Source organism: Atractosteus spatula, chromosome 14, assembly GCF_055471065.1.
Source record: "Atractosteus spatula isolate fAtrSpa1 chromosome 14, fAtrSpa1.hap1, whole genome shotgun sequence".
Lineage (NCBI taxonomy): Eukaryota > Metazoa > Chordata > Actinopteri > Semionotiformes > Lepisosteidae > Atractosteus > Atractosteus spatula.
The window spans coordinates 18,622,749-18,648,270 of NC_142719.1; the positions used below are offsets into that span (position 1 = coordinate 18,622,749).

The 25,522-nt window shown below is 43.6% G+C and overlaps 3 protein-coding genes across 3 annotated transcripts; 2 read left to right on the plus strand and 1 right to left on the minus strand.

Annotated features, from left to right (window-relative positions):
* Window positions 1-745: 745 nt before the first annotated feature.
* Window positions 746-13,041, plus strand: gcdha (glutaryl-CoA dehydrogenase a). The gene is made up of 12 exons (XM_088931546.1): window positions 746-889; window positions 2,301-2,411; window positions 3,379-3,414; window positions 4,242-4,382; window positions 4,637-4,699; window positions 4,781-4,951; window positions 5,621-5,750; window positions 6,891-7,107; window positions 7,715-7,818; window positions 8,748-8,873; window positions 9,612-9,772; window positions 12,329-13,041. Exons 2-12 carry the CDS (start codon window positions 2,312-2,314, stop codon window positions 12,400-12,402), a joined length of 1,323 nt encoding a protein of 440 aa, XP_088787672.1. The 5' UTR covers window positions 746-889; window positions 2,301-2,311; the 3' UTR covers window positions 12,403-13,041.
* Window positions 13,042-15,602: 2,561 nt separating this feature from the next.
* On the minus strand, window positions 15,603-18,139 carry syce2 (synaptonemal complex central element protein 2). Its single transcript, XM_088931513.1, has 4 exons — window positions 18,074-18,139; window positions 17,178-17,269; window positions 16,277-16,472; window positions 15,603-15,797 (listed from the first exon to the last, which is right to left on the minus strand). Exons 1-4 carry the CDS (start codon window positions 18,137-18,139, stop codon window positions 15,603-15,605), a joined length of 549 nt encoding a protein of 182 aa, XP_088787639.1.
* Window positions 18,140-20,986: 2,847 nt separating this feature from the next.
* LOC148820840 (inositol 1,4,5-trisphosphate receptor-interacting protein-like) lies at window positions 20,987-22,759 on the plus strand. The gene has a single exon (XM_088931640.1). It carries the CDS (start codon window positions 20,987-20,989, stop codon window positions 22,757-22,759), a length of 1,773 nt encoding a protein of 590 aa, XP_088787766.1.
* The last annotated feature ends 2,763 nt before the right edge of the window (window positions 22,760-25,522 follow it).

Here is a 25,522-nt window from a genome sequence, read left to right on the forward strand (position 1 = left end):
GGCGCTATGTTTAAATCACCGGGCCCCTCGCCCAGTCCCGCACACGCCTCCGACTCCACCAATGAGCGCCCGAGCTCCCAGCCACCGCCCCCAAGCGCGAGGGGGCGGCCATTTTGAAAGAGGCGGTCGAAGTCTCGAAAATCACTCAAGCGCGTTATTTCACGAGAAAAGCTGAATTACAGCTAGAAACAAGCGTTAAAGTTTATTTTCTTTGCTGTGTGTCCCCAACCATTTTGCAGTGTAGGTATGACAGTGCAGCTTGCGATCGATTACTCAATTCAGTGCACTTTATAACTTAAATATGGTTACATGGTGTCCCATTATATGTAATGGAATTGTGCATATAAACATTTCCAATTGCGTTCACTTCCCATTAAATCTAACGAAAATAAAACTGTTCTTATGTCTGCAGACATGTAGGACATAAAATCTATTGTATAAACAATCATAGTAACTACGTTTCCCAGAAATGTTTGCAAAACGGATTGCTCTATGAAGTGCAATTGTAAATCAGTCAGCAGCAAAGTATGATTAATTATAATTCTACAAGTAAGTTGAAAATGTGACTGTAAACCTCTTGATGCTTTCATTTTAATGGTTTGTTTCCATTTCCTTCGAAGTGTTTATTTTACAGTGTCATGCTTTACATTTTGACAAAACTTGGAAAGTTGCTTTAACCGCAATTCTTATCTTGCCACACTCAACATGGCGGCTTAGCCGCCCCTCCGCTTCTGACGACCTCAGCGTGCGACTATCACGTCACAGTGAGCTTGCTGGCTTGTCAAACTGCGAAAGCCGAAGTCCTGCAGCACGAAGGAAATAAACTTGTTCACCCTTCCAGCCCTTTCAAAGATTTTACTTAGTGCCTGCGAGGAAGCACAAACTCAGAGTAAGTAAAAACAGGTAGCGATGCACGGGTGGTATTTTTAGGAGATCAGTTAAGAGATCGGGGTTTAATTTGCAGGTTGTGTAACCGGAGTTTGACTGACCTGAGTGACTGACCTCACAATAAAACTTTGGCTTTAGGGACGCCGCTAAATTATACTGCAACAGTGTCACTGCGACAGTATATCTACGTTTATCTTTTTGCCTCCTATGAATTGTTTCACAGTACGATACGTTGTGGTATCTTCGTAGAAATCGCACGGGAGTTATGCTTGCGTAATATGCTACTAACTATGGAATGTATGTGTCTCGACATACCGTTCATTACAAACTGAACACAGGAGAGGCAGCCTTTATTGATTTTTATTCGCTGTTTTCTTATTTGTAAAACACGTTATTCTGTTAATAGGCACGCTATTCTCAAAGGCAGTTACGGGAGACCTCGAGTTATCTCGATGCGTTCCTAATCTCTCAAATGTCGAACGGACGAAGATTTAGGAAATACGAGTTTGTAATTTGAGTTATCCTTTTCAATATATGAATGTGAGGTGAATAAAAGTAATTTAAACTCTTGGACTAACAAAACATCTGGAAATGTAGGTCATCCTGTTCAAGGATTGGATGTAAAGCCTGTCCTTCCTGTTTGAAGTCTGTACACAACTCCAACAAAAATGAATTGGATAAACTAAACAGTCTTTTTCCAGCTTAAAATATACCTTCAACAGGCCGTACTGTTCGGGTTGCCAAACAAAATGTCAGACTGGCATGATGTCAGACTATGCAAAAAGGAAACTGCTCCTTTGACACAGGAGATCCTGATGTCTCAGTCGTGCTGTATGTTTCCCTGTCAGCTCCACAGCTGCTGATGGGCATCATGACCTGTGTCTTCCAGTGCAGGTTCTAACCAAGCTCAGAGGTTAATTAATCCCTTTAATTGAACTTTTTGTTTGATTCGCGCTTTTAAACCCGTTTCTGTTCAGAACGTCTGGCCTGTTGTTGCGAAGTGATTTAACACAAACAACCCTCTTTGTTTATAAAGTGGTCTTTCTGACAAAGCATTTTAACAGCTGTTCAGGCGGATATATTAATGGACTAGGGGAACTCCAAACATAAGACGGGGAACAAAATTGCCCCCAGATACTCCTGCAGATGGAAAAAAAAAGTGACTGTGTTCTGCGGAGGTCCAGTTACTTCATTTCCACACACCTAATTGACAGGAGATTTCTAGAGCTCAGAAATGTTCTCAGAGTCCTTATGTACTTATCCCAGTCAACATCTTAATCAGCTCCCTCAGTCCAATAGACTTCCAGCTCTGTTGCTCTGTATGATCTGCTAATGCTTATTGTACCACTGAGAGCCTGATGGGGCAGGTCTGTCTCGTTGAGCTGACTGGATGTTTGCTCTTCCCTCCCCAGCCTAACCCACAATGGCCTTGAGAAGCGCAGCTGTGCGTCTGCTCCTGCCCGTCCAGAGGGGGGCGCTGTTCCATGCTGTCAGAGCACAGGGCACCGCCGCCGCTCAGAGGGGTAAGACGGCCAGATTCCTTAACGGCACTGACCCTGGGGCGGGCGATGGTCATCTCCAGGCCTCGAGGGGCCCAAGGGGCTGCGTGGCTTTCGATCCGGGGCTCGTCTTCGTTGGCTGAAATTTTGCAAGCCGATTCTTGGGTTTGCATGTCCAGTGATGTTTTCTCCCACAGTCCTCCTGCTCCCTGGGGCAGAAATACCAGCCCTCTGTATGTGTGTCAGCAGCTGGTGGTGAGAGGTGTAGCATTAGACTTCATGCAAGATGCTCTGAATCCAGATCGGTTTAGTTTTGGCGAGGGGAGGCTACCAGGAGCGTTCTTTCATGTATTTAAAATCACAAGAGACACCGATTCGCAGTCTGAGGCAGGAGTGCAATGTCACCACCTAGAAGGACCCAGGTGGGACCTGACAGGAAATGCATTTAGGAATGGACAGCACTTTGTTACACAAAGGGTTTTGAATTAAGAGGACATGAAATCAGTGCCCAGCCATGTGGTTGAAGCAGATCCTTCAGAAAATAGCTGGACAAGTCTCTTGGAAGTGGGAAACAGATGAGCCGGATGAGCCTTCTCTCATTTGTGACCTTTCTGACATGCATCTTAGGATGGATTTATTTATGTGATTCCTTGAAAAGTGGTTTGGTTGCAGCCGTACTGTCTGTTCAGGCAGCTTGTTTTCTTGTGGAGGACTATATATATTTGAAATTCAGTTTCAAATTTTGCATAACCACAGATATCTCTTCTAAGCTGCCTTGTGTAATTACATCACGGATACATTAGGGAGCCAACAGGCAGAGCATCTTCCAATTTCATTCTTTAGAAAACAAGATTCTGTATGCAGGATTTCTTTTTCAGACTTTACATTGTATCAAAGACAAAGGCACATTTTGAGTCCTCAAGCTCAAGTGTCTTCTGTTTTCTGCTTGGTGGAGATTTGTGTTCTAAAGCCTGGGTTTTGAATCTTACAGAGACAGAGGTGAAGACGGACAAACCCAGCAAAACAAGTAAGTGCAATTTGAATGATCCTTCCTGTACAGAAAAAATAGCCTTTTAATCCAGACATCCAGTGGGATCTGTGACAGCATGAGATAATGGGCCGACATACTGTACATTTCTAAAGCATCTCAAGCTACTATGAGTCGGTCTGTGCAGAGAGGGTGGTGGGAGTGTGGAACAAGCTGCCTAGCTATATTGTTGGAGCAGATACTCTGGCTTCTCACAAGAAGTAGCTGGATGAGATGCTATAAACTACTATATACAAATAAGCTAGCTAGATGCGCTAAGTGTTCTTTTTTTTGTAATCTTTCTTTTGTTCAGAGAGTGCTCAGTGTGTAAATCCCTAGGTGAAAATACTCGATCTTTTAACTTTAAACTTGAACAAGTGGATCTTGGGCAGGGCAGCACGGTGGTGCAGTGGTTAGCATGACAACGCTGGGGCCCTGGGTTCAATTCTGGACCCGAGGTGCTGTCTGTGTGGAGTTTGCATGTTCTCTGTGGGTTTCCTCCGGGTGCTTCAGTTTCCTCCCACAGTCCAAAGACATACTGGTAGGTTAATTGGCTTCTGGGTAGATTTGCCCTGGTGTGAGTGTGTGCCCTGCGATGGACTGGCGTCCCATCCAGTGTGTATCCTGCCTTTCACCCATTGCTTGCTGGGATAATCTCCAGCTCCCCTGCTAGCCTGAATGGGATGAAACAGCTAGAAAATGAATGGATGGATGGATCTTGGGCATAATGTCCTTACTTGTAGCGTTGCGTTAAATGAGTTGTGATGGAACTATCTGGGGAGGGCACAAAGAGTATATGTTAATGGTGCCACTCCGCTCCCACCCAGCCAAGGCGCAGATGGACTGGCGTGATGCCCTGGACCTGGAGAGCCAGCTGACAGAGGAGGAGACCATGATCAGGGACACAATCCGGACGTACTGCCAGGAGAAACTGATGCCGCGTATTCTCATGGCTAACCGGAACGAAGGTAAGAGGGAGCACTAAAGGAGACCATGGCAGTCTGGGGTTGTACTGGAGCTGCTGTGATAAAAGGGTCCCCATCATGGCTCATGTACAGGGTATAATGCAGATGCAGTCCCTCTTGGCCAGAGTTAAACCACAGTGTACACACTGGCTTCTAGAGAAGGAAAGCAATAGAATCGGTTTCAAATTTGAACGCAAATGGGAGGTTTTCAGTTGTCTTCCAATTGACTGGGTTTGATGGCTTGTCCTTATTCCTAGTTTTCCATCGGGAGATTGTGTCCGAGATGGGAGAGCTCGGAGTCCTGGGCCCGACGATCAAAGGTGAGTCGAGACCAGGCAGCCGACGTGCTCCGGCGCCCCTGCTGTCCCCCCGTTCGGCGCTCACGGACCGTGTCTCGCCAGGTTACGGCTGTGCCGGGACCAGCTACGTGGCGTACGGCCTGATCGCGCGGGAGGTGGAGCGAGTGGACAGCGCCTACCGCTCCGTGATGAGCGTCCAGTCCTCCCTGGTCATGCACCCAATCTCCGCGTACGGGTCCGAGGAGCAGAAGAAGAAGTACCTGCCCAGGCTGGGTAAACAGGCCTTCGTCTCCCCTGTGCAGCACACCCGTACAGAGGGCATGACCGCTTAATTAGACAGCTGTAATCGGACATTTATGTTTCGGATAAAGTCCATTCAGGGAGCCATATTTCCTTTATTGTGATTGTTATGGATTTAAAAAAAAATCCCTTTAAAATGCTCCTTTTTCATTTTCTAAGGTTTAGCCAGGAACCATACACAAGAGAAGCAGTTATCAATCAGTAACTGGAACTGGAAAATAATCTGTGCTGAAATGCGCTTTGAATATTCCTGAAGATTTAAGAAAATATTGTCGAAATTAATTTTGGGTTTTGTAAGGCATCATTTACAGAATGAATGAGGTGTGAGTGTGTGTGTTTGCCCGTTATGCCTTCCGGCATGTAGGGCAGCAACATCCTGTTGCTGTTTCCCTTACATTAGTTTTTTACAGGACAGAGTTGTTAGCCTTGTGCCCAACCTCAACATGGAGGACCTGGTGCCCGACGTGGGACACGAACCCACTACCCTGAGATAATGAGTCTCGTGCTCTACCAACAGAGCTAGCCGGGGCCTCTGAGTTAGAGTAGTCAGTTACAAATGGAGGATGAACCCCACTGGGGTATTTTCCGAGCTGCTGCTGTCGGCGGTGGGGGTGTGCGGGGCTGACCTGTGTGCTCTCTCAGCCAAGGGGGAGATGCTGGGCTGCTTCGGGCTGACGGAGCCCAACCACGGCAGCGACCCGAGCAGCATGGAGACCCGCGCCCGCTACAACTCCTCCAGCCGGACCTTCACCCTGAACGGCTCTAAAACATGGTACTGATTTACAGTATAGAAGTGCAGTGCCTTCTGAAGCCTTCGTTATTTCCTGACTGGGATCCAGTCTCGTGACTTCAAGTCAGCTAGTCCTGTAGCCTGTAGAGGTTCATCCCTGTAGATCTGTATCAACAGATATAGATCCATCTACTTTCTAATCCCTTTGTGGAATTCAGGGTCATCGGGTAGCTAGAGCCTGTCAGATGCAAGGCAGGATACACCCTGGATGGGACGGCAGTCCATCATCACAGGGCAGACACAGACATTCACACCAGGGTCAATTTTCCTGTAATTAATCTACAAGTGTGTTTTTGGACTGTGGGAGGAAACCCATGCAAACACAGGGAGAACATATAAACTCCACACAGATAGCACCCAAGGTCTGGAAGTGAAGGCAGGGTCCCGGCACTGTAAGTTAGCAGTGCTGCCCACCGATATAGATGTACAACACAAATGCATAGATATGCAGTTCTATATCAATAAAACTTGCTAAAGCCTTCGTTGGGAAACTGGGGCTTCTGCAGGAGGTGTGGAATATAGGTCTTGAAAAGTGCTATTTTGTTAATTTGCACCTTAGCTAACATTAGCCCAGCGTATGTGGAGTTTCGAGAGAGAAAGTGCAGTGACTTTTGTTCTTATTTTATTTGACCATATAACTTATATTACCCGATAAAACTTTCTTTCAGCGTAATTATCCGCACTTTACACTTCCAGCTGTAAAGCCAGAGTTGGTAAAACCTTTGCCGCTGTGTGTGGCAGAAATATAACCAGAACGCACAAACCGAAAATGAGTAGATTATACATGACAATAAAAAAACGTAAAAGCAAAAGGTTTGGAGGTGAGGTTGAAAAGCACAGGTAGAGTCAAGGGCTCTTGTTTTCTCTTTGGGCCAATGACCTGCTCTGCAGTGAGATAATTACATGAGTAGTTTTCCCCCTGGGAACATCAGGCCCTAGAGTCTGTGGTCCGTTTCATTAGTTTAGGTGCATTGCAACAGAACAGGATCTAGTTGCTCTTTAATGCTGAGTTTTCCTAGACATCAGGTTTGATTTTGGAGTGATCTTCCAGAAGTTGGTAGTCTTTGCCTAATGCTTGAAGGCAGTCACCTCTCAGCCTGGCTCTGGTGCCGTCTCGCGCAGGATCACCAACTCCCCCGTCGCTGACCTGTGCGTGGTGTGGGCCAGGTGCGAGGACGGCAAGGTGCGGGGCTTCCTGCTGGAGCGCGGCATGAAGGGGCTGTCCACGCCCCAGATCGAGGGCAAGTTCTCCCTGCGGGCCTCGGCCACCGGCATGATTCTGATGGACGACGTGGAGGTGCCCGAGGAGAACCTGCTGCCCAATGCCAGCGGCCTGGGGGTGAGGAGGGGGGGCGGCAGCAAAGCTGCCTCGAGTTCTCACGTCCTTGTCTCCAAGCTCGCGCGGCAGGCATCCGAGATCACTGTAGGAGGAGCACGAGCGAAGACGGACGGTTTGCCAAACGGCAGGCTGTGCTAGCAGGCGGCAGGGAGCAGCCTTCCCTGCTTTGCGCCCTGCGGGCAGTGCCAGCGTCAGATCAGATCTGCACTGTTGAAATTCCGCATGATCGCAAAGATGGGCATGGACTGCAAGTTCAATCTGCTGATGAAAGGACATGAAAGTCAGGATGCACATTCTCTAGACACATTACTACACATCTCACATTCTAGATCCATCACAAAGCACTCGAATCCACTTTTGTACTACTTTGTAATATCAGAAAGAATTTCTCCTTTGTGATCACGCCCATGACGTTACCCTACATTGACTACTACATCGACGATGGGAACTCTAATGAGCGCATTGAGAGAGACCTCTAGGCGCAAGCCCTGCACTTCTTCAAGATAATTCCACAAGTCCAGTAGTTTTGTCTTTGATGGTGGCACACTTCAAATGAACCCGCATAGATGTGACGACTTTCTCTGCCCGCCTCTCGCTTGTCTGGCAGGGTCCCTTTGGCTGCCTGAACAATGCCCGCTACGGCATCGCCTGGGGCGCGCTGGGCGCTGCAGAATTCTGCTTCCATGCGGCTCGTCAGTACACCTTGGACAGGTGAGTGCTCCATTCCTCTGATCGTAAAGACAATTGCACAACCTCTGCTTTATCTTACGTTGGCTCCATTTCTTGTGTTGTTGTGAGTCCCAGTTTTAGGTGTCTCTTTGGTTCTGCTCAGAATGGGTGAAGGGAACTGAAATTATTTTTCCTTCACCACTCTTGATAAATCAAGATGTCATCGAATTGACAGGTTGAGGATTTCACAGAACAGCGTAGCAAGATTTGTAGTAGCTAATAACCAAAAAAATGCAAATCCGAAAAGAGGCCGAGTTTCTTTGCCTCTTTAGTGGGTTTTAACAGATTCTCTTGGAAGGGAATCGAGTGGATTCCTTGGATCTTGGAGTAGCAACCAAGACCGTGAGGTAGGCCAAAAGTTTGGCTCTCTTATTTCCAACTTTTACGTTCTCAGACTTAAACACGGTCACATTTCCCTCATCATAAAATGTATCCTAAGTTTGTTTACATTGAAGACTGTAGACAGTGAAGGCCATGTTCACACACAGCATAATCAACTGCAACCTTTGCACACAAACCCTTTTATTTTAATCTTATAAACATCTCCAGCTACCTGGAGTCTGGAGCTACAGTAAAGCTTTACAGTTGTCTCCACCCATATGAATTGCTTTTGAGCAGGCAGTCAGTATGTGATTGAGTACTGACATTACAGCTGTTGACAGGGGAACTGATGAGTCTACTGGTGCTCAGGAGCTGTTCCTGGTTTTACAAGCCACAAGCTCTGAGCACTCATTCCAGATGTCTTGATCACACTGAAATAATGCTACAAACAGGTCCGGGCCAGGCACAGAAACTGGTTACCAGTGGGTGTGTGTGTGTGAAATAGACTGAAACACCACGCAGAGGGAGTCATCTTACCTGAGTTACCTGAATTGGTGGTGCTCGGGTAGTAAAAGGCCTGTTTCCCCCAGGATCCAGTTCGGCGTGCCCCTGGCGCGCAATCAGCTGATGCAGAAGAAGATGGCCGACATGCTGACGGAGATCACGCTGGGCCTGCAGGCTTGTCTGCGGCTGGGGCGCCTCATAGAAGACAAGAAGTGAGGAGAACTGTGGTTGTCCTGTGAGAACCAGTGTCGGTTCCCTTCCTGGGGGGAAAAAGACGAGGGGTCACGGGGGGTCTGGCACAAGCTGCCCAGCCATGTTGTTGAAGCTTCTTTCAAGATGAGATTCTCAGATCAGTTAGCTACGAAAGGGCTTGATGGACCTCTTCTTATCTTTCTTATGATCTTAGGAAGCCACCTCAAGCTTTAAAGCATCAGCCAGCTATTTTTTAAAACCAACGTGCTTGAATGCCTAAAATACCCCGCACTGTTGTACTACGTGGGGCTTTTCTAGATATATTCACCTCTGTTCTGATGTTACTGTACTTGAGTGTTGTAGACAAGAGAGGAAAGAAGCTTTTTGCTTTAGTTAGGGCTGTCCCTTTAGGGATATTTTGGAGAAAATAAACTCCAGTAGCAGGGAGGGCAGCACCTCGTTCCTCAAGGGAGGTCTGTTTCCATTTGCAACTCAATTAACTAAAGACCCCTTAAGTGTTTCTTGAGTATAAGGCTGCTGATAGACGGTATTCTAGATTTGTGAAATAAAAAGCTTCCTTACGAGTGAACACAGTTTTTAATGTAGGCTTTATATGCACCCAGCCAGATTCAATTAATTTTGAAGACTGCGCAGCCCTGCTTATTTATACAGCAGGCTCAATATGTGTGTGAAAGGAGCATCGGGGGAAATGCTTCATGACTAAACAGGGTCTCACGGGCGTGTTTTACCTTCTGCAGGGCTGCGCCAGAGATGGTCTCCATGCTGAAGCGCAACAGCTGCGGAAAAGCGCTGGAAATCGCGCGGCAGGCTCGCGACATGCTGGGGGGCAACGGCATTGCCGATGAGTACCACATCATTCGCCACGTCATGAACCTGGAGGCCGTCAACACCTACGAGGGTAGGGGAAGAGCTTTGAGTGCTGGCGCAGCGCATCGCCACTAGATGGCAGCATAACCACGGTTTGGAATTTGCAGGTTGAGGTGGGAGGTCATTGGCTGAGTGCCTTCTTCCACGAATCATCGTTTCTCACAAAATCCAGCCATCTTCTAGCTGCTTTATCCAATTCATGTCAGTAAGAACCAGGCACAAGGCGGGATACACCCTGGACAGGTTGTCAGTCCGTTGCAGGACACACACACAGACACAGATATAAACACACCCACACCAGGGCCAAATTTCCCAGAAGTCAGTTTGTCTACCAGCATGCCTTTGGACTGTGGGAACAATCAGAGCACCTAGAGGCAATCCACACAAACCTGGAGAGAACATACAAACTCCACACAGACAGCACCCCAGGTCTGAAATTAAATCCAGGGCCCCAACACTGTGAGGCGGCATTGCTAACCACTGCGCCATCTTCCCCCCAAAAATGCCAGAAGTAGATAGTTTTTAATTTCACTTACTAATGTACAGTCTTTGGGTGAAAAAAAGACCTGCAGTGTAAACAAATGTTTATTATGATTTTCACAATATTATGAAGTAGCTGAATAAGATGTATGTTTTTTTATAAAGGTTTACAGTGGGTGTAGAAACTATTGATCTCTACTGTATTTTTACCACATTTTGTTGTGTTACAAATGGAAGACGTGACTGACTGACTTGTGTATTTTTAGCAGAAGAGTGTTTAAAAGTTTGGGGGTATAAAATAAATGAGTTAAAAAATGTTCCCTCTAAAAATCTCCATTGGAAAAGTATTCCCCACTTTAGCGATTAACACCTGTCTTTGTAAGGCTACTTGCAAAGTCGTTTTAGTTGGTGAAAATTAAACCCGAAGGTTAAAAAAGCTGGGTTCAACATCCCATAAAAGACCTGAGGCTGTGATTGTTCAAAGAGGGAGAGAGAATAAGTGTTACATTCTTAAAGTCTCGGGGACAGTGAATAGTTGTCCAAGCAGTTTTCTATTTTTCCTCAAATTGTTTTTTTACAGTAAAAACTGATTATGCTCTGTCAACATGTTTGATGCAATTTGAAGTTTTACAACAAAATGTGGTAGAGTTCCAGTGAGGATCAATACTTTCTACACCCACTGTACCTGCTGCAATAGATTGCAAATAGCAAGACTACTGAAGTGCATTGCTGCCACAAAGGGGAAAAACAAAAAGTCACCCCCTTATCTCATATTTACGAGATAACAAATTCTCTCAGAATTATGAGATAGCAATGATTACTTCAGTGTATGTACAGCTTGTTACGTTGTGCATTGAACGCGTCTAGAAGCTACTGTGAACGTGGCTGGCACTTTTGTTTTAATGATTTAATGTCCAGCGCTGCAGAATTTGTACGGATTTGCTTTCGAATGGGGTTTAGTCATAATTTTTTTAGCAAATGTGAACAGAATCATTATAAGCATGAGGACCAGTTCTGTGGGATTTAGAAATCAAGGCAATGATGGTTCCGTTATGAACAGTTATACGTGCAATCACTTCCACTGCTTAAAACTGCAAGTCCACACGTAGCAATGTAGGTATTGTATGACAATTGTGCCATTGCATGATCACATGAAGTACGCGAGAATTACCATCTCGTAATTACGAGATAATTAGTAAGGGTGAGGATTTTTGTTTCCTTGGTGGCAGCAATGCGCTTGCGTACAAGACTGTATGCCACTGTGCTTATACAAAGATTTGCTATTTTATAGTTGGATGTTTTCAAGCAGTTATGGAAAAGGGGAGTTTAATTCTAACCCATCCACTTTCACAGCAACTCCATGCTTTCTGTGTGACACAATCCCAGCACATTCCATCAAATTAAGTACAAAAATAAAGTCATACTTAGTATAATCTTATTGTAAGAAAGCCAAAACTGACACATGCCATTCCACGTATGCCATATATTGTTGCAATCTACAGGAATGATTGGAACTAAATCTGTAGGTCTGCGCTCCAGTGATTAACAGGTCTTGGTGTTGAAGCTGAAACTGTGAAAAAAACACCACTGCAGTGCTTTGTAAAACCATCTTTTACACCATTATAATTGCAGCAGTTTTCACAGTTTTGCTCCATGACAAATTACTTGTTTTAACAAGTTTATGACACAGTTGTTTTTTTTTTAATTTGTGGCTGGTCATGGGTAGCACGCATTTCATGGTCTAAAGAAAAAGATCTAATCACACTATCATCACATAAGATGATGATAAAGGTAACAAATGAGAGGAGTTCAGATGGCACACTGAATGAAAAATGCTGGTGTAAATGACTAATTGTAATTGTATTCAACATAGCTGTTTTAATGTTGATATAATCATCATGCTCATTTTTCCTTTCTGCATTTCATTTACACCTGAATATCTTGGAGGTATAATATTTAAAACTTGAGCTGAATGCCTAATGAAAAACTAATCTTGTTGCCTTGAAAAAATCCTAAAATGGGAATTGAGACACTGCCTGTTTTATTTCCTCTAATTGTACTTGCGAAGTGAAATGAGGGTGTTCACCTTTTCCTTTTCCTGTTGTAGGGACTCATGACATCCACGCGTTGATCTTGGGCAGAGCAATTACTGGGCTGCAATCCTTCACTGTCCAGAAGTAGATCTTCAGACTCTTTGGGTGAAGAATCAGGTCCAGAGATTCTTAATTGTTCCCAAAAAGGCTTCCAATCTGGAATCTACTGAATTTTTTTTTAATCTGAAACTGCATGGCACTTTTTTTCCCCATGAAATCAAGTTTGGAGTTTGGACTTCTGTTCTATCGAAAATACGCACATCCACGATTCCTCTCGAGACCGTTAGTGCCGATCGTTGCTTCAAATGTAAAAGAAAATCAGGTGGGCTCTAGCAGGATATAAGCTTTTGTTCTTATAAATTTCTTTGTGACTTGAGAACTCACTAAAATGAAAATAACTTGTTTTGTGTACTGTGGTCTGCCAAGCATTATACGTTTAAAGATTATTTTTGCTATTAATAGTCAAAAAATGTAAAACCATATTTTTTTCTGCAATAAATGTTGTCAATCATCTTACTTAATAACTTAGCAGAACTTTTTCATTTTTGAAAAAACATTAAGTTACTGATTATGTGTAAGAGGAAAAAGCTGCCTACATTGTGCACTTTAGAATTTACTGTTCTACAGTTTCCACCACTTTCTCACTAATCTAATCTGTCTTGAAAGAACTGGATTTTGTTGACTGTTGGAGGATTCTGTTTTGTCTGAAATAAAACACTTTATGCAACATTGAGTCATTTTTAAAACAACAACAAAAAAATAATTTTAGGTCCAAGCCTAAACTATCTACCACTTCTCTTTTCCATCTTTAGGACTGTGTTGAGCAGACACTTTACTGTAATTATTAAATTCGAACAGTTTATTGAGGTATTGACTAGGCTTCTTATTTAGAGAGTAACAGCAGACACCTTTTTAGTGAAACAGTTTCTTCAGATGGATTTGTTAAAGTTTTAGGGTAATATACTAGGAAAGTCTTTTTTTCTGGCTGGAAATAGATATTTAGCCATGTGCTGTGTAAATGAAGAATAAATAAATTTAATTCAATGCAGATTATTTTAGTAAAAAGCTGTATGGCTTACTGTATTAAAAAATGTACCGAAGAGTCAACTTTCTTACACATTTTCTTCCAGTTGTTCCTCAACATTTTCAGATATAATGTGTAGGCAGTATTGAACAGCGCTCCAGCATGAAATGGAAATCTCACTCACTGGAATCTGCAAGGATTATTATTAGTACTTAATGATTTTTGAGTCTATTTTTTGTTATACTAATATTAGGGCAGATACAATCATCTAGGCAGGTGTATTTTATTCACAATGAACATTGACATTTAAACGTTTACACAATGAGAAATTAAGTGAAAGTAGCTGAGGTTGGGAATCAGGCAACAAATAATAGATCTGTAACAATGACAACAAACAGAAGACCTGTAGACTAAAAGCACTGTTTTTTCAAATAAAAAGAAATGATAGTATGTGCCAATAGATACCAGTAAACTGAGTGCATGACGCAAGTGTGGATAAGATATGGATGCCTCACTCTCCCTGCTATCTTTGAGCCTATACGCCCTCTCACCTTCTGGGAAACATAATGTTGCAATCATTCATCTTTAAAAACAAATAGGGTACTGGGGAATCTACTCACCAGGAAGCAGCAGCAGATTTTTAGAAGGTAGCCTGTGTACAAGACAGAGGCTAAGCTGAAGGGCAGGAGATGGCAAGAAGAGGCACTGGTATTCTGTGTTTGCAGGACAAATAAAATGTCCTGCTTGGAGTTGAGCTGCCCTGACACCTCATCCCTTTCTGCCTTCCATGGGATCCATCAGGAAGTCCATAGTCCAGCAGATGAAATTGACTTACTTCCTTCATGACCTTGGTCCAGTTTACTGAATGATCTGTATTTGACTTTATCATTAGGATTTACCCAATGCATAAATGAACTTAAAAAGCAATTTTACCAGTAAATCATTTTACTCTTACTGAGTTATATTTTTATGATAAAGGGTTCTATTGTTTTGAAAGGATTTCAGTAATTGGCATTACTATTACTATAAGCATTACTGAGTATTACCAGAGGCCTATATTTTTATATGTGAGCATCTGTGCACTTATACTGCAGTTACGCTACAGCCACCAAAAGGAGAAAATAGCCAGTAAATTGATGGCCTATATATTTTTTTTCCTTTTGTTATTGTAGACTGCTAGAATTTTCTGAAGGTTCAAATATGATAACAGTGAGCACTCAATGAATTCACAGAATTCTGTTCATGACCAGCTTTCAATTTGTTCTGCAGACTAATTCATAATTTCATAAAATCAAAGTAATGGTTCTAAAACACTGCAAACAAAGGTTGTTTTGGGGAGAATGCAGCATCTCTATTATGGAATTTACTTAGACAATACATCAATGAAATATGTTTCTTTACAGAGATTGCATTAATACACCTCTTCTAAAGAATGCTGAAAACATGGGAAACAGGAGACTATTTTTGAAATCATGAAAAAAAAACATTTTAAACATTATACAAAAGATATACTTATCTTGTCAAGCTTTAGCACAACATCCCTTTCTGATTAAACTAAAAACAACAGGTAGTGCCAAATACAGATTTTCCTTTTAGTCTTTTACCTTACGGATATATTCCAATTCAAGGCAGGTTACAGGTATCTACAATCTTCAAATGCCTATAAGTTGTCAAGGATTAAACATTTTTAAACATCTTTGTCACAATGACTTCTCCTTCTCCTAAGTCTAGTTATATACTGCAGCTTTGAAATTCTAACAAAAACACACCCATAATTAACAGCCAGTAATGCAAAATACAATGGCTGTACCTATTTTTTTTATCATTGGCTGATTACTGCAGTATTCAGGTATGCAGTTTTGTTATGTATCAGAATACTGCTGTATTCTGTTTCTGCCGTTATATCACAGTGCTCCTCCCAAGTACTCACTGATGACTGATATGAATAACGCATTTGTATTACCAATTAAAAACTTTTCAGAAATTTAAGTTTGATGTGAAGCATACCTGCTTTTGGAGCTGTCAAAAAAGCTTTTAATTAAACACAGCACACAGTTTGACATCTCAAAAAGCAACCTGCCTTTGCACTGAAAGACGCCTGTTAAGAACAGGACTTTGAGGAAAACACTTGGGAACATCACAATTTGGCACACCCCTGGGAGCAACGTTCCAATCTGAATGCACATCTGATTTGGGAGACCAGAATTGACATTTTCTTTCTTCTAAAGTTTTACAGCTTTTCTATAGTTCTAAGTGGTAGAATGTCAAAGGTCTGTTGGGAAACATAAGCACTTGTTGATGGTCCTCAGAGACTGGCTGGCTCCATGGAGCTCCATGTTAAGCAGCCTGCTCCTCTGTAGGGACTCTGACAGCTGCTGCAGCTTCTCCTCCACCAGCATGTTGTCCTCCTCATACACCTCACACATGTGGTCCTTCATCTGCTGGCATAGGCTTTCTACCTGAAAGGACAAACATCTTTATATTCTCACCGATGATTGTGGTTCTTCTGTGTTCTTGAGAACATGCTGCCATGTTCTTACTTTCAAAATTGAAGGTGAATGACTGTTAGTGTACACTGAGAGTCTTAAAAGTCAGATTTGGGATGTGTTACGTTGTGTAGTGTACCATTTGTTATTATTGTGTGTTGTGTACTAGACTATTTGAATAGCCTATTTCAGCTAAAGGGGATAAAATATTTAAACTCAATCCAAAAGGTACTTTTTCAAATCACCTGAAATTAAACCACATAGTATTCATATAAAAAAGGATACATTTTTATCTTAAAAATACAAATTCCCAATTAAGCATCACTGGGGAGAGATTTTCTTTATTTCTGTGACATATCAATGAGGAAAAGCTGAAAGTTAAGGATCTTATTATTTTCTCAATGGCATAAAGGAAAAAAGTCTTTATGACGATTTTTAAGAAAATGAAATACCTTCATCATAATCTTGTCTTGGAAATTGTTCATTAACTCATCGTTTTCTTTCCTGCTCTCGTTGAGCTTTTCAATCAAGTCCTGAGCTTTTTTCCCTAACTCTTCAATCCTCGAATTGAGAGCAGAGAAATACATTGAATGCTCAGAAGGAACCATATCTGCATCGCTGCTGGAGGTTTCAATGCCAGACGAATCACTTCAAACAGAAAAACAAACAAAATGCTATGGCCTGCAGTGACTGTTAAGAATGTACAGGCTGAATGAGAGTGTGATATCTGCTTGGTACTGAACATACTAATTTAAGTTATTAAACCAAGTTATTAATACCAAACTCTTGTTTCCAGTAATTAGATCTTTACAAACACAGAGTTATCAGGTCTTTTCCTGATCCACTTCAGTCTGAAAACTACTATTTTCATTTGACTCTAAGCAATGGAATTCACTGTTAGGAATGAAATGAGTCTCACTGATTAGATTTTGGTCTTGGTGGCAGAAGCAAGCCTGACAATTTAGGATATTAAACATAAAATAAAAACTGGATGTTTCAATTCCATGATTCCAAAGGTTCAATGTCCTTTTGAACCAGGATTATTTTAAAATTCCTAATTCTTAAAAGAAAACATGTATTTCTTCACAATGATTGTACTTCAAATAATTTCAAAACAAAAATATCTGAATCCACCAACACCGTTCTGAAGTATCATCCTCTAAATGAGATTCTACAATTAAAAAAAAGATGATTTTTGAGGATTGTTGATAAAGGAGAAATTCTGGTTGGGGAATATTCACTTAAATAGGATAATTCAAGATTCAAGAATGACCCTTCGTGACTACCAAACCCTAATATTTGCAAATATTTCACTGAATGTATTTTAATAAATGAAAACCAGCTTTATCTTACCTTACTTGGTGTTCATGGGTCTCATCCAGGTTCAGAAATAAAGAATTATCTGCTGTTGACTGACCGTCTGTTCCTAACCCTTCATCTGTGTCCTGAGGTTGAAAAGAAGGGAAAATATTGACACATAAACATGAAGAGGCTAATACAATTTAAACCTTTAAATAGTCCAAGACAATCTATGGATATTTCATGGTGAGAAAATAAAAGGGGGAAGTCTACTAATTGTTTGGAATCAAACAATAAGGCCTTACTCAAATACCTTCCTAATCTGGGTAATTTAAGGCTAAAAAAAGACTGGCTGTGGCCTCTATGCTGGATCAAACAGTAATTAAGTGGATGGATTATTTAAAGATACAAATTATTTTTAACAAAATATTTGTTCATTACTGCATTTCATTACTTTCACAAGAGACCCCAATTGAGCACTGAAAAACATTTCAAGATTCTTGATACTATGGCCACACAATATGTACATGCTTTTTATATTGATAGCTGGGTTCTTGATCTGAAAGACAAACTGTATTGGTATAGAGAACTAACTTTTTTATTTTATAAAACAGAGTTCATTATTTTCGAACACCTTTTACAAGAATAAAACTACAGGGTGCCTCAATTAGTTTATGTTATGCATAGCCATTGCCTTCTAGGGTTTTACAGTACAATGCAAGGCAATAAGAAGATCATTTCTTGCCTTACTTTTACAAATCAAAGATATAAATGATTTGTTTAAGAATACACCAGCGTGTGTGTTGGTTTTTCTATTTTTTTGTCATTAAGATGGATAGATGGATTATTTATTCCAATAGTAGACTTCAGTTTGGTTTGGTGGACTCCCACTAATCAAAGAATTTCTCTAAAGGAGGCCTCTCAGAAAGTACTGCTGAAACCTTTCATACCTCTGCTGAACACTGATCTTGTTGTTTTGGGGTGGAGGTTATTTTCCTAAACAGGAACTGATCCATTTTCAGCAGCAGCCGTAGAAACTGTTGTTCTCCTGGGCAGATGCAAATTAGAAGCTCTTCAACACTCTCTTTCTCACATCAACTTACAGCATCTGTTCTCTAGGAAAAAAAGTTATTGTACATTTTAACTGACTTATTGGTAGCTCGGATAGAAGACCCCTATCTGTATACGCCTGCGTAGCAAAAAGCATCCTTCTGCAGTGTGAATGTGTTAAAAGCAAAATACATTTGTTTTAATACCAGATCCACATATCCAAAATACTTATTGTGACATGCCTATCTTCTAAAAATCTGCAAATAAAAAAGATATCTATTGCATATTTTCAAGTAAAAAGCATCTTTAATATTTTTTTTATTTTGTTCTACCCCTTTATTGCAGCATCATTACTTGAAAGCTGATAGTGTATATTGTCATCATACTCTTGCACTCATTTGCAGAGCTTGTGATTAAATAAGTCATCAGTCCTGCACTTTTAACCTTTTACACGGTTATGCAAATCTCCATGACAGACAATTTGCAGCATTTAAAAATTGGTTAAATGTGATTTATCTAATAAATGACAAAATATCGCAACTAATTATCTATTAAAAATGACAAGATATTATTACTGATATTGTTTACTTCGTAAAGGTTCAGCAGTTGTTTACCTTACATTTTCACAAAGATTTGCTAAAACCTTTAAATATTGTTCTGACTCAAAGTGTGGGGCAAGGTGGTAGCCATCAACTCAGGATAATAGTACACTTAGATAGATAGATAATACTTTATTAATCCCGTAGGGAAATTGATGAAAGAGACTTAAGAGACTTTTAAAATAACTGTGCAACCTAAACAAGTAGCATTTTCACGGCAGACCGGTGGCAGACGCGATTTTACATTATGTCCAACTAGATATGGGCTTAATCTGGCCCTTTGAAAACATGCCCTCCATTTTACCACTACGTTGGTAATGCTCCAGGTTGGAACGACATTCTACATAGGTACACACACAAACAACCTGATTACCTGACAATTTCAGGACGTGATTTCTTGAGCGCTGTGTCGGTTATTAATACAACTGTCTCAATGTAGACATTTTCCTGTTACCAACGGTTTCGTCTACAAGGGAGTCCTCGCGTCGCAGGCTTGGCGGGCACGCGGTGACTCTGGCGAGGAGGAGGAGGTACACAACTGCGCGCGCATGCGGGTGGGACAGAACGAGGACAAAATGGCGGAAAACGTCCCTGTGTGGACAGTTACTGTACTTCTAAATCCTAACCAACATATAACGTGGTTATCACAATGTTAATAACATTTTCGCACAATACCGGGTGTCTAAAACATACCGTGCACAATTTGAAATAGTCGATCAAATAAGACTCAGACCCAGCAATATAGGAACACAGACCTTTGGTGTGTGTGTGTTAACCACATAGTTTCAGGTGTAGTGTTCCTGATGTACCACCCCAGCTCTTCCATTTTTGCGAAAAGTCTTTTCAGTTCCGTTGCGGCTGAAAGAAACACAAACCTACAGCGACCGTATGTCGCGGGTGCTCGGGGAGCGCTGTTTCCCGTGGGTTTTAAAGTTGGCTTTTAGGGGAGCCGTGCTAAAAACAGGGCCCTTTAAAGTATCATACTATGTTTATATTGACTCCTCTATGTAAACCATTTCCCATCACAGCAATGAAGTACTGTACCTAGTCCCAGTTACCGTACCTGCGCAGAGGTAACTTACAGACTTACAGCAGCTATTTTGATATTTACACGTTTATTCTGCGATTTTCCTCTTCGCTTTTTTTGTAAATTTATTTTTTATTCTTTTTTTGTTAGGTACCGGTGACATTTGATTAATGTAACATTATTTGTTAAGTAACCTTGTATCTATGAAGGTCACGTTGAAAAGAGAAGTCTCATGGAAGGAGTATGCGGTAAAATATGCAAGACGATTTCAATACGGACTTTCTACAAGTGTCATTTTGCACTTCTTTTAACGTAAAATAGTATAGAAGGTGTGATAGCTTTACAGTATTCTACGTTTTCATGCAAGATTGTTTTTTTTTTTAATGCCAAAGCGGATACGCTTTTGATGAGGTCACAAAGGGCGAGTGTTCCGTTTTACCCTACGTTGTAGTAACACCTGGGCGACGAATTAAAAACACCAACAACACCCAAATCTAAACAAATCTCAGCATTTCTCGGAGGCTATTTTCTTGATGGATAGTTATATACAGAATTTAATATTAATTTATTCAAATTAAGAAACAAACAATACTTCCCTTCTGACCAGATGATACGACTCTGAAACCTAAGACACGTTTAAGGTAAGTTTGGAGTATATATTTAAAGTCTATTGTTTCTCCTTTACAGTTTTGATTAAGATGGCCGCTATTTTGTGTCTATCTACTTGTGCAGCTATGTGCCACCATGTCAAGTCCTCCCTTTCCCCATCACATTACTACTTGGTTACACACATGTGCTCAGTCCTATTGACTCAACAATCATGACATTGTGCTATGTGCATGTGGAGACAATACTGGTTGGTTTTTTTTGTAGAAATACCATAGCTTGAATGAAAAAAAATGTTTTTCCAGTAAGCAAGGTAAATGTATGAGTTACAGTAAGCTTCAGTCATTTAACCAAAAACGTGATAGCCAGAGTCTCTTCCCTCTTGAATGAAATAATACACCATAAAATGGCTCTGTGCTTTCTGTGCTCAGATACTTGTGACAGTGTTTGAGGCTGCTCCATTTTGTGACTGGTGTTGTATCACACATTACCTCTATGTGAAAAATCCTGACGGCGCCAGCTTGTGACTGGGTCTCTCGATTCTTTTTTGTCTCACGCCTCCGTCTCTTGGCCTTGCAGGGATGTCCATCTTGATACTGTGCTACCTCATCCTGGGCGGGGGTCTCCAGAGCCCCCTGCAGGTGGGGGATGGAGTGCGCCGTGCCGCCCTGGTGGACAAGAACAGGGAGCGTGAGCTGTTCTTGCAGCAGATGTTGCTGCGGCTCGACGAGGAGTTTGACCGCCTGAGCTTCCAGGCAGAAACCGAGACCATCCCGGCTGATGTTTTAAGTATGGCGGGAGCCTGGGCGACTGAACCCTTGGTCTGGACACTGGCCGGGGCTCTGATCCTGGGCCTGTTTGTACTCAGACGGCGTCGTCCTAGACCAAAAGAAAAGGAGAAAAAAGAGGAGGTGAAGAAGGAGGAGGAGGAGAGGAGGGCAGAAAGAGATGTCAAGAAGAAAAGCAAGAAAAGGGTGGTGTTCAGGGAAGAGGAGCACAGGAAGGAGCGGACGCCCTGGCCGTGTGACCAGTCCCTGCATGCCTTCTACAAGGCTGAAGTGAGCCAGGCTGGAAGGGACGAGGCTATGTGGGGCGCCGGCAGTGTTGTACGGGGCCTAGTGGACTCTCTCCTCCGCACAGCCAAGGGCTTTGGCCAAGCAGGCGTGGACGTCCTGAGGGAGGAGTGCGTGGGCGTGGGAAGCCTGTTCGAGGGCTGGGGTGTTCGAGGGGGCAAGCTGGAGCCCGTGTACGACGTGCTGGTGGCCATCGGCGCACCCGCGGGCTTGTCCTTCCGCGTGGAGCTGGGCTACGGGGAAGGGTTCTGGCCCGGCTCCTGGCTGGCCCTCCCCGAGCACCTGGGACAGGGCCGAGTGCGAGTGATGGGGGCCAGACGGCCCCCGCCCCCGCCCGGCTCCGACGTGCGCAGGCTGGCAGCGGAGAGGAAGGACAGCCTGGACTGCCTGCTGGAAGAGGGCCTGCGCTCCGGGGAGCACCTGGACCCCACCGGCATGCTGCAGTGGCTGGGGGCGGCGCTGAAGAAGGGCTGGAGCCAGCAGGCCAACTTCACCCTGGCCTTCGGGGAGGCGGCCTGCCCCTGCCGTCTGCGGCTGGAGTACGGCTCCGGCCAGGCGCTCTGGGTGAACGTGGTGCCGGCCGTCAGGGTGGAAGGCTCCGACGTCTACCTGGTCACCCAGGGGCCCATGTTCCGGCCCCCCCTGCACTGGGTCCAGTGGTTCGCCGTCTATGAGGCCCGCTTTCTGCAGGAGATGACCCAAAGGCTGCCCCCCGACAGTTGTCACATGCGCTGCCTCCAGATCCTGGCCTACATCCACGCCTCTTGCACAGGAGGCTGCGCCCCACCCCTGCCCAACAGCTCCAGGGGTCCGGTATCCTCCTTCCTGAGCTCCTTCCACATCAAGACGGCCTTCCTGCACGTGCTCTTCTCGCAGGGCGACCCTCAGAGCTGGGCCGGGGGGCAGCTGTCCAACCGGGTTCGGGAAGTGCTGTACATGCTGCAGCACAGCCTGGACAAACAGCGGCTCTTCCACTTCGTGGTGGGCAACCAGGCCCTGTGCCTGCACCTGGGGCTTCCCTCCGTCTTCCGGAACGCCCCACCCCTCAATCTCTTCCGAGCGCTGCAGGACGACCACGCGCTCTGCACCCTGGCCCTGAAGGAGTTCCGCCGGCTCCTCGAACGGCTCGGAGACATCGGCCCGAGCGCCCGCCCGCAGGAGCCCCCCGTCCCCCGCGCCCATGGAGCGGGCACAGAGGCGGCAGCGCCGGCCCCCGCAGATGTCACCCCAGAAGCCGCTTCATCTGGTCCAGACGGGAGCACAGCCAGGTCCAACCTATAACAACATCCAGAGCACCAGAACACGAGAACATTCAATAAATTTTGCATTAGAAAAAGTGAAGGAGTCTCTGCCTCTTGTGGTTCTTGAATCAGTTTTGTATTAGCATTTGTTTAATTTAATAAATTTTAATATTAGGGTTGATTTACAGATCAGACCCTTGCCAGGCTCACTTCCTGCTATTACTTGTCTGTCCAGAAGTTCCTGATGGCATTTATGAGGAGAAATATATTATCATCTTAATCCCGGTAAGGTGGCGCAGGTGTAGTTACAGTAGCCCAGAGAAGTTCAGGTGGGCAGCTGCGTCAGGATGCGTAGTCTGCAAAGGAACAAGTAATAGGTTTATTCCATGCTGAAAAGAGAAGACAGAAAACACAACATTTCGACTGCGAACCCAAAGAAGGCTCCACATTGTGTTTTCTTTCTTCTCTTTTCAGCATGGAATAAACCTATTACTTGTTTTATTACAGTAGCACTGTGGCTCCATTGCTCTCTTGGGCTCTGGCATCCAAAATCCTTCTGTGTGGAGTTTGCATGTAGTCTCCAGACAGACCGATATGGATTTTCTCTTACCTTCTACAGACATGCTAGGCAGGTTAACCGGTTTTGTTACAATGTCCCTCTGAGCTTGTTTGCGGGTGTCCTGTCACAGACTGGTATCTCATTTTCCTTTTGGGATAAGCCTCAGGTTGAGACGCACCACACCAGGAAAAAACAGCTTCTCCCAGCTTCATTTCTCGAGCAATCAAATCTTACGTAAAGTTCCAGGTAAGGTATAAACAATGATCATATGAAGACTTTTCCAGATTGCTCTCATTAAAAATGCAATATAATAAAAGAGAAAGTTGCGCCTCCCGACTCCTGGAGCTTTCCAACGGGCAGCTTCCAATGAAATCCAGAACGTTCCACCATGACCCATTCCCAGCGTCCATTCTCCAGGCCATTGCGAAGGGAAAACGCATCAAGTATCCAGTAAGAGGAGCATTACAGGAGCTCACAAACGAAAATAAAACACAGATTTCACAATGGCCAGACCCAGGTGGCTGTCTAAATTGTAAAGCATTTAACCGAGAGAAAAGAAACCAGCACAATCAAAAATATGGGGGGAAAGAGCCAGATGACTGACGTGAACTGAAAAATCAGTGTGGCATGCAGCAGCTTCATTCCCTGTGGGACTTCTCATTCGACTTCCCCGCCAGGACATCTCCCAATACTCGTTGCCAAAAAAAAACAGCTGGAGCCTAATTACATGGTAGTGTAGCAACAGCAAAACTAACCACGGCAACGATAACAGCTTCTCTTGTGCTTTTCAAGGCCCAGCAGGTCAGGCCGCTGGATAACAGCTGGAAAAGAGGTAAAAATTCTGCCAGTCCATCAGTCTTTCTGTCCATCTATCTCGATCTGCCTGGTATTGAGAGGCAGCTGTTTGTCTGGGAGGAGGCGTACAAAGAAAGAGTGGGATATAAAAACAAGGAAAACCAGAAAGCGGTTTCCTGCTGCGCATGTGTTCCGTGTTGTGGGGCTTGTATTAGTAATGGTAGCCAGAGAATGTTGGGGAGGCCTGATTGGGGTATTCATCCGCTACTGCTCTTGAAAGTAGGATGACGGGCTCAGCTCGGCCAAAAAAAAATTCCATTACATGATATCAGAGAGATTAGCAATCACTGAAACTAAAACAGGTGTCTGAAATTTAAAAAATAACAGCAGTATTGAGAAGATATCTGAGCCTTAATGTTCCACACTTTCTTCCTCACTGAAGCACCACAAAGGCTAAAGACAAGCTAAAAGCCAAAGTTGCCCTTTCTGTCCCTGGAAATTATTGAAAATAAACCGAACAAAACAAAGCAAACCCATGAAGGCACAGTATGATCAGAGTCAGAATGCAGAGATCAGGGCATTGAGCTGCTGGAGGAGAGAGGAACCCAAAGACCTCCTGACCTTCACCAGTATGGAAACATAGTATCAGTCAAGAAAAGACTAAAAAGGTCATGCCAGATACAGCCATTCCTGGTATTCTGAGTATATCCCGGGATATTTATAGCTCTAGCTCGTGGAAAAAAACAGATTAGCCTTCTTGCACATGACACCAACTGGGGATCTTGAGATCAGAAATTCCACTCATTAAGAATTAACCTGCTTCCCTGCTGCTCTGAACTCAATTGACTTACATTGGCTTGCAGTGCAAGGGTGGGGCTATTTTTACTGCCCTTTGAGTCTTGTTTAGGATGGCAAGGAATTAGGGGACTAATACGTCCAGCCAGAAAGAGCTGAGCTCTAATGGGATGACACAATGTTACACGTTGTGCAGGTTATGTAAAATTGCAGTCTATGTCATAGGTCCACTTTGTGCCAATCCGTAGGCCCTGCATCAATGCTTCTAAGAATTCTGCACTTATAGGAGGTTTAACCGGGTCAGCAAAAGGTCTTGCGCTAAGTGATTTGTGGATTATTTAAATAACTCCAGCACACATGATCCTGCCAAGTTTTTCAGAGGATTTTGTAATCTGGGCAGCATGGTGGTACAGTACAGCCTTGGGATCATTTCTGGACCTGGGGTGCTGCCTGTGTGGAGTTTGCTTGTTCGCCCTGAGTTTTGTTTTTCTTCTGGGAGCTACCAGTATGTGTCTGGACTGTGAAACAAAACCAGAGAACCCGGAAGAAACCCATGCAAACCTGGGGAGAACATGCAAACTCCACACAGACAGCACCCCAGGTCTGGAATTGAACCCAGGGCTCCAGTGAGGCGAGGGCGAGGCAGCAACACTA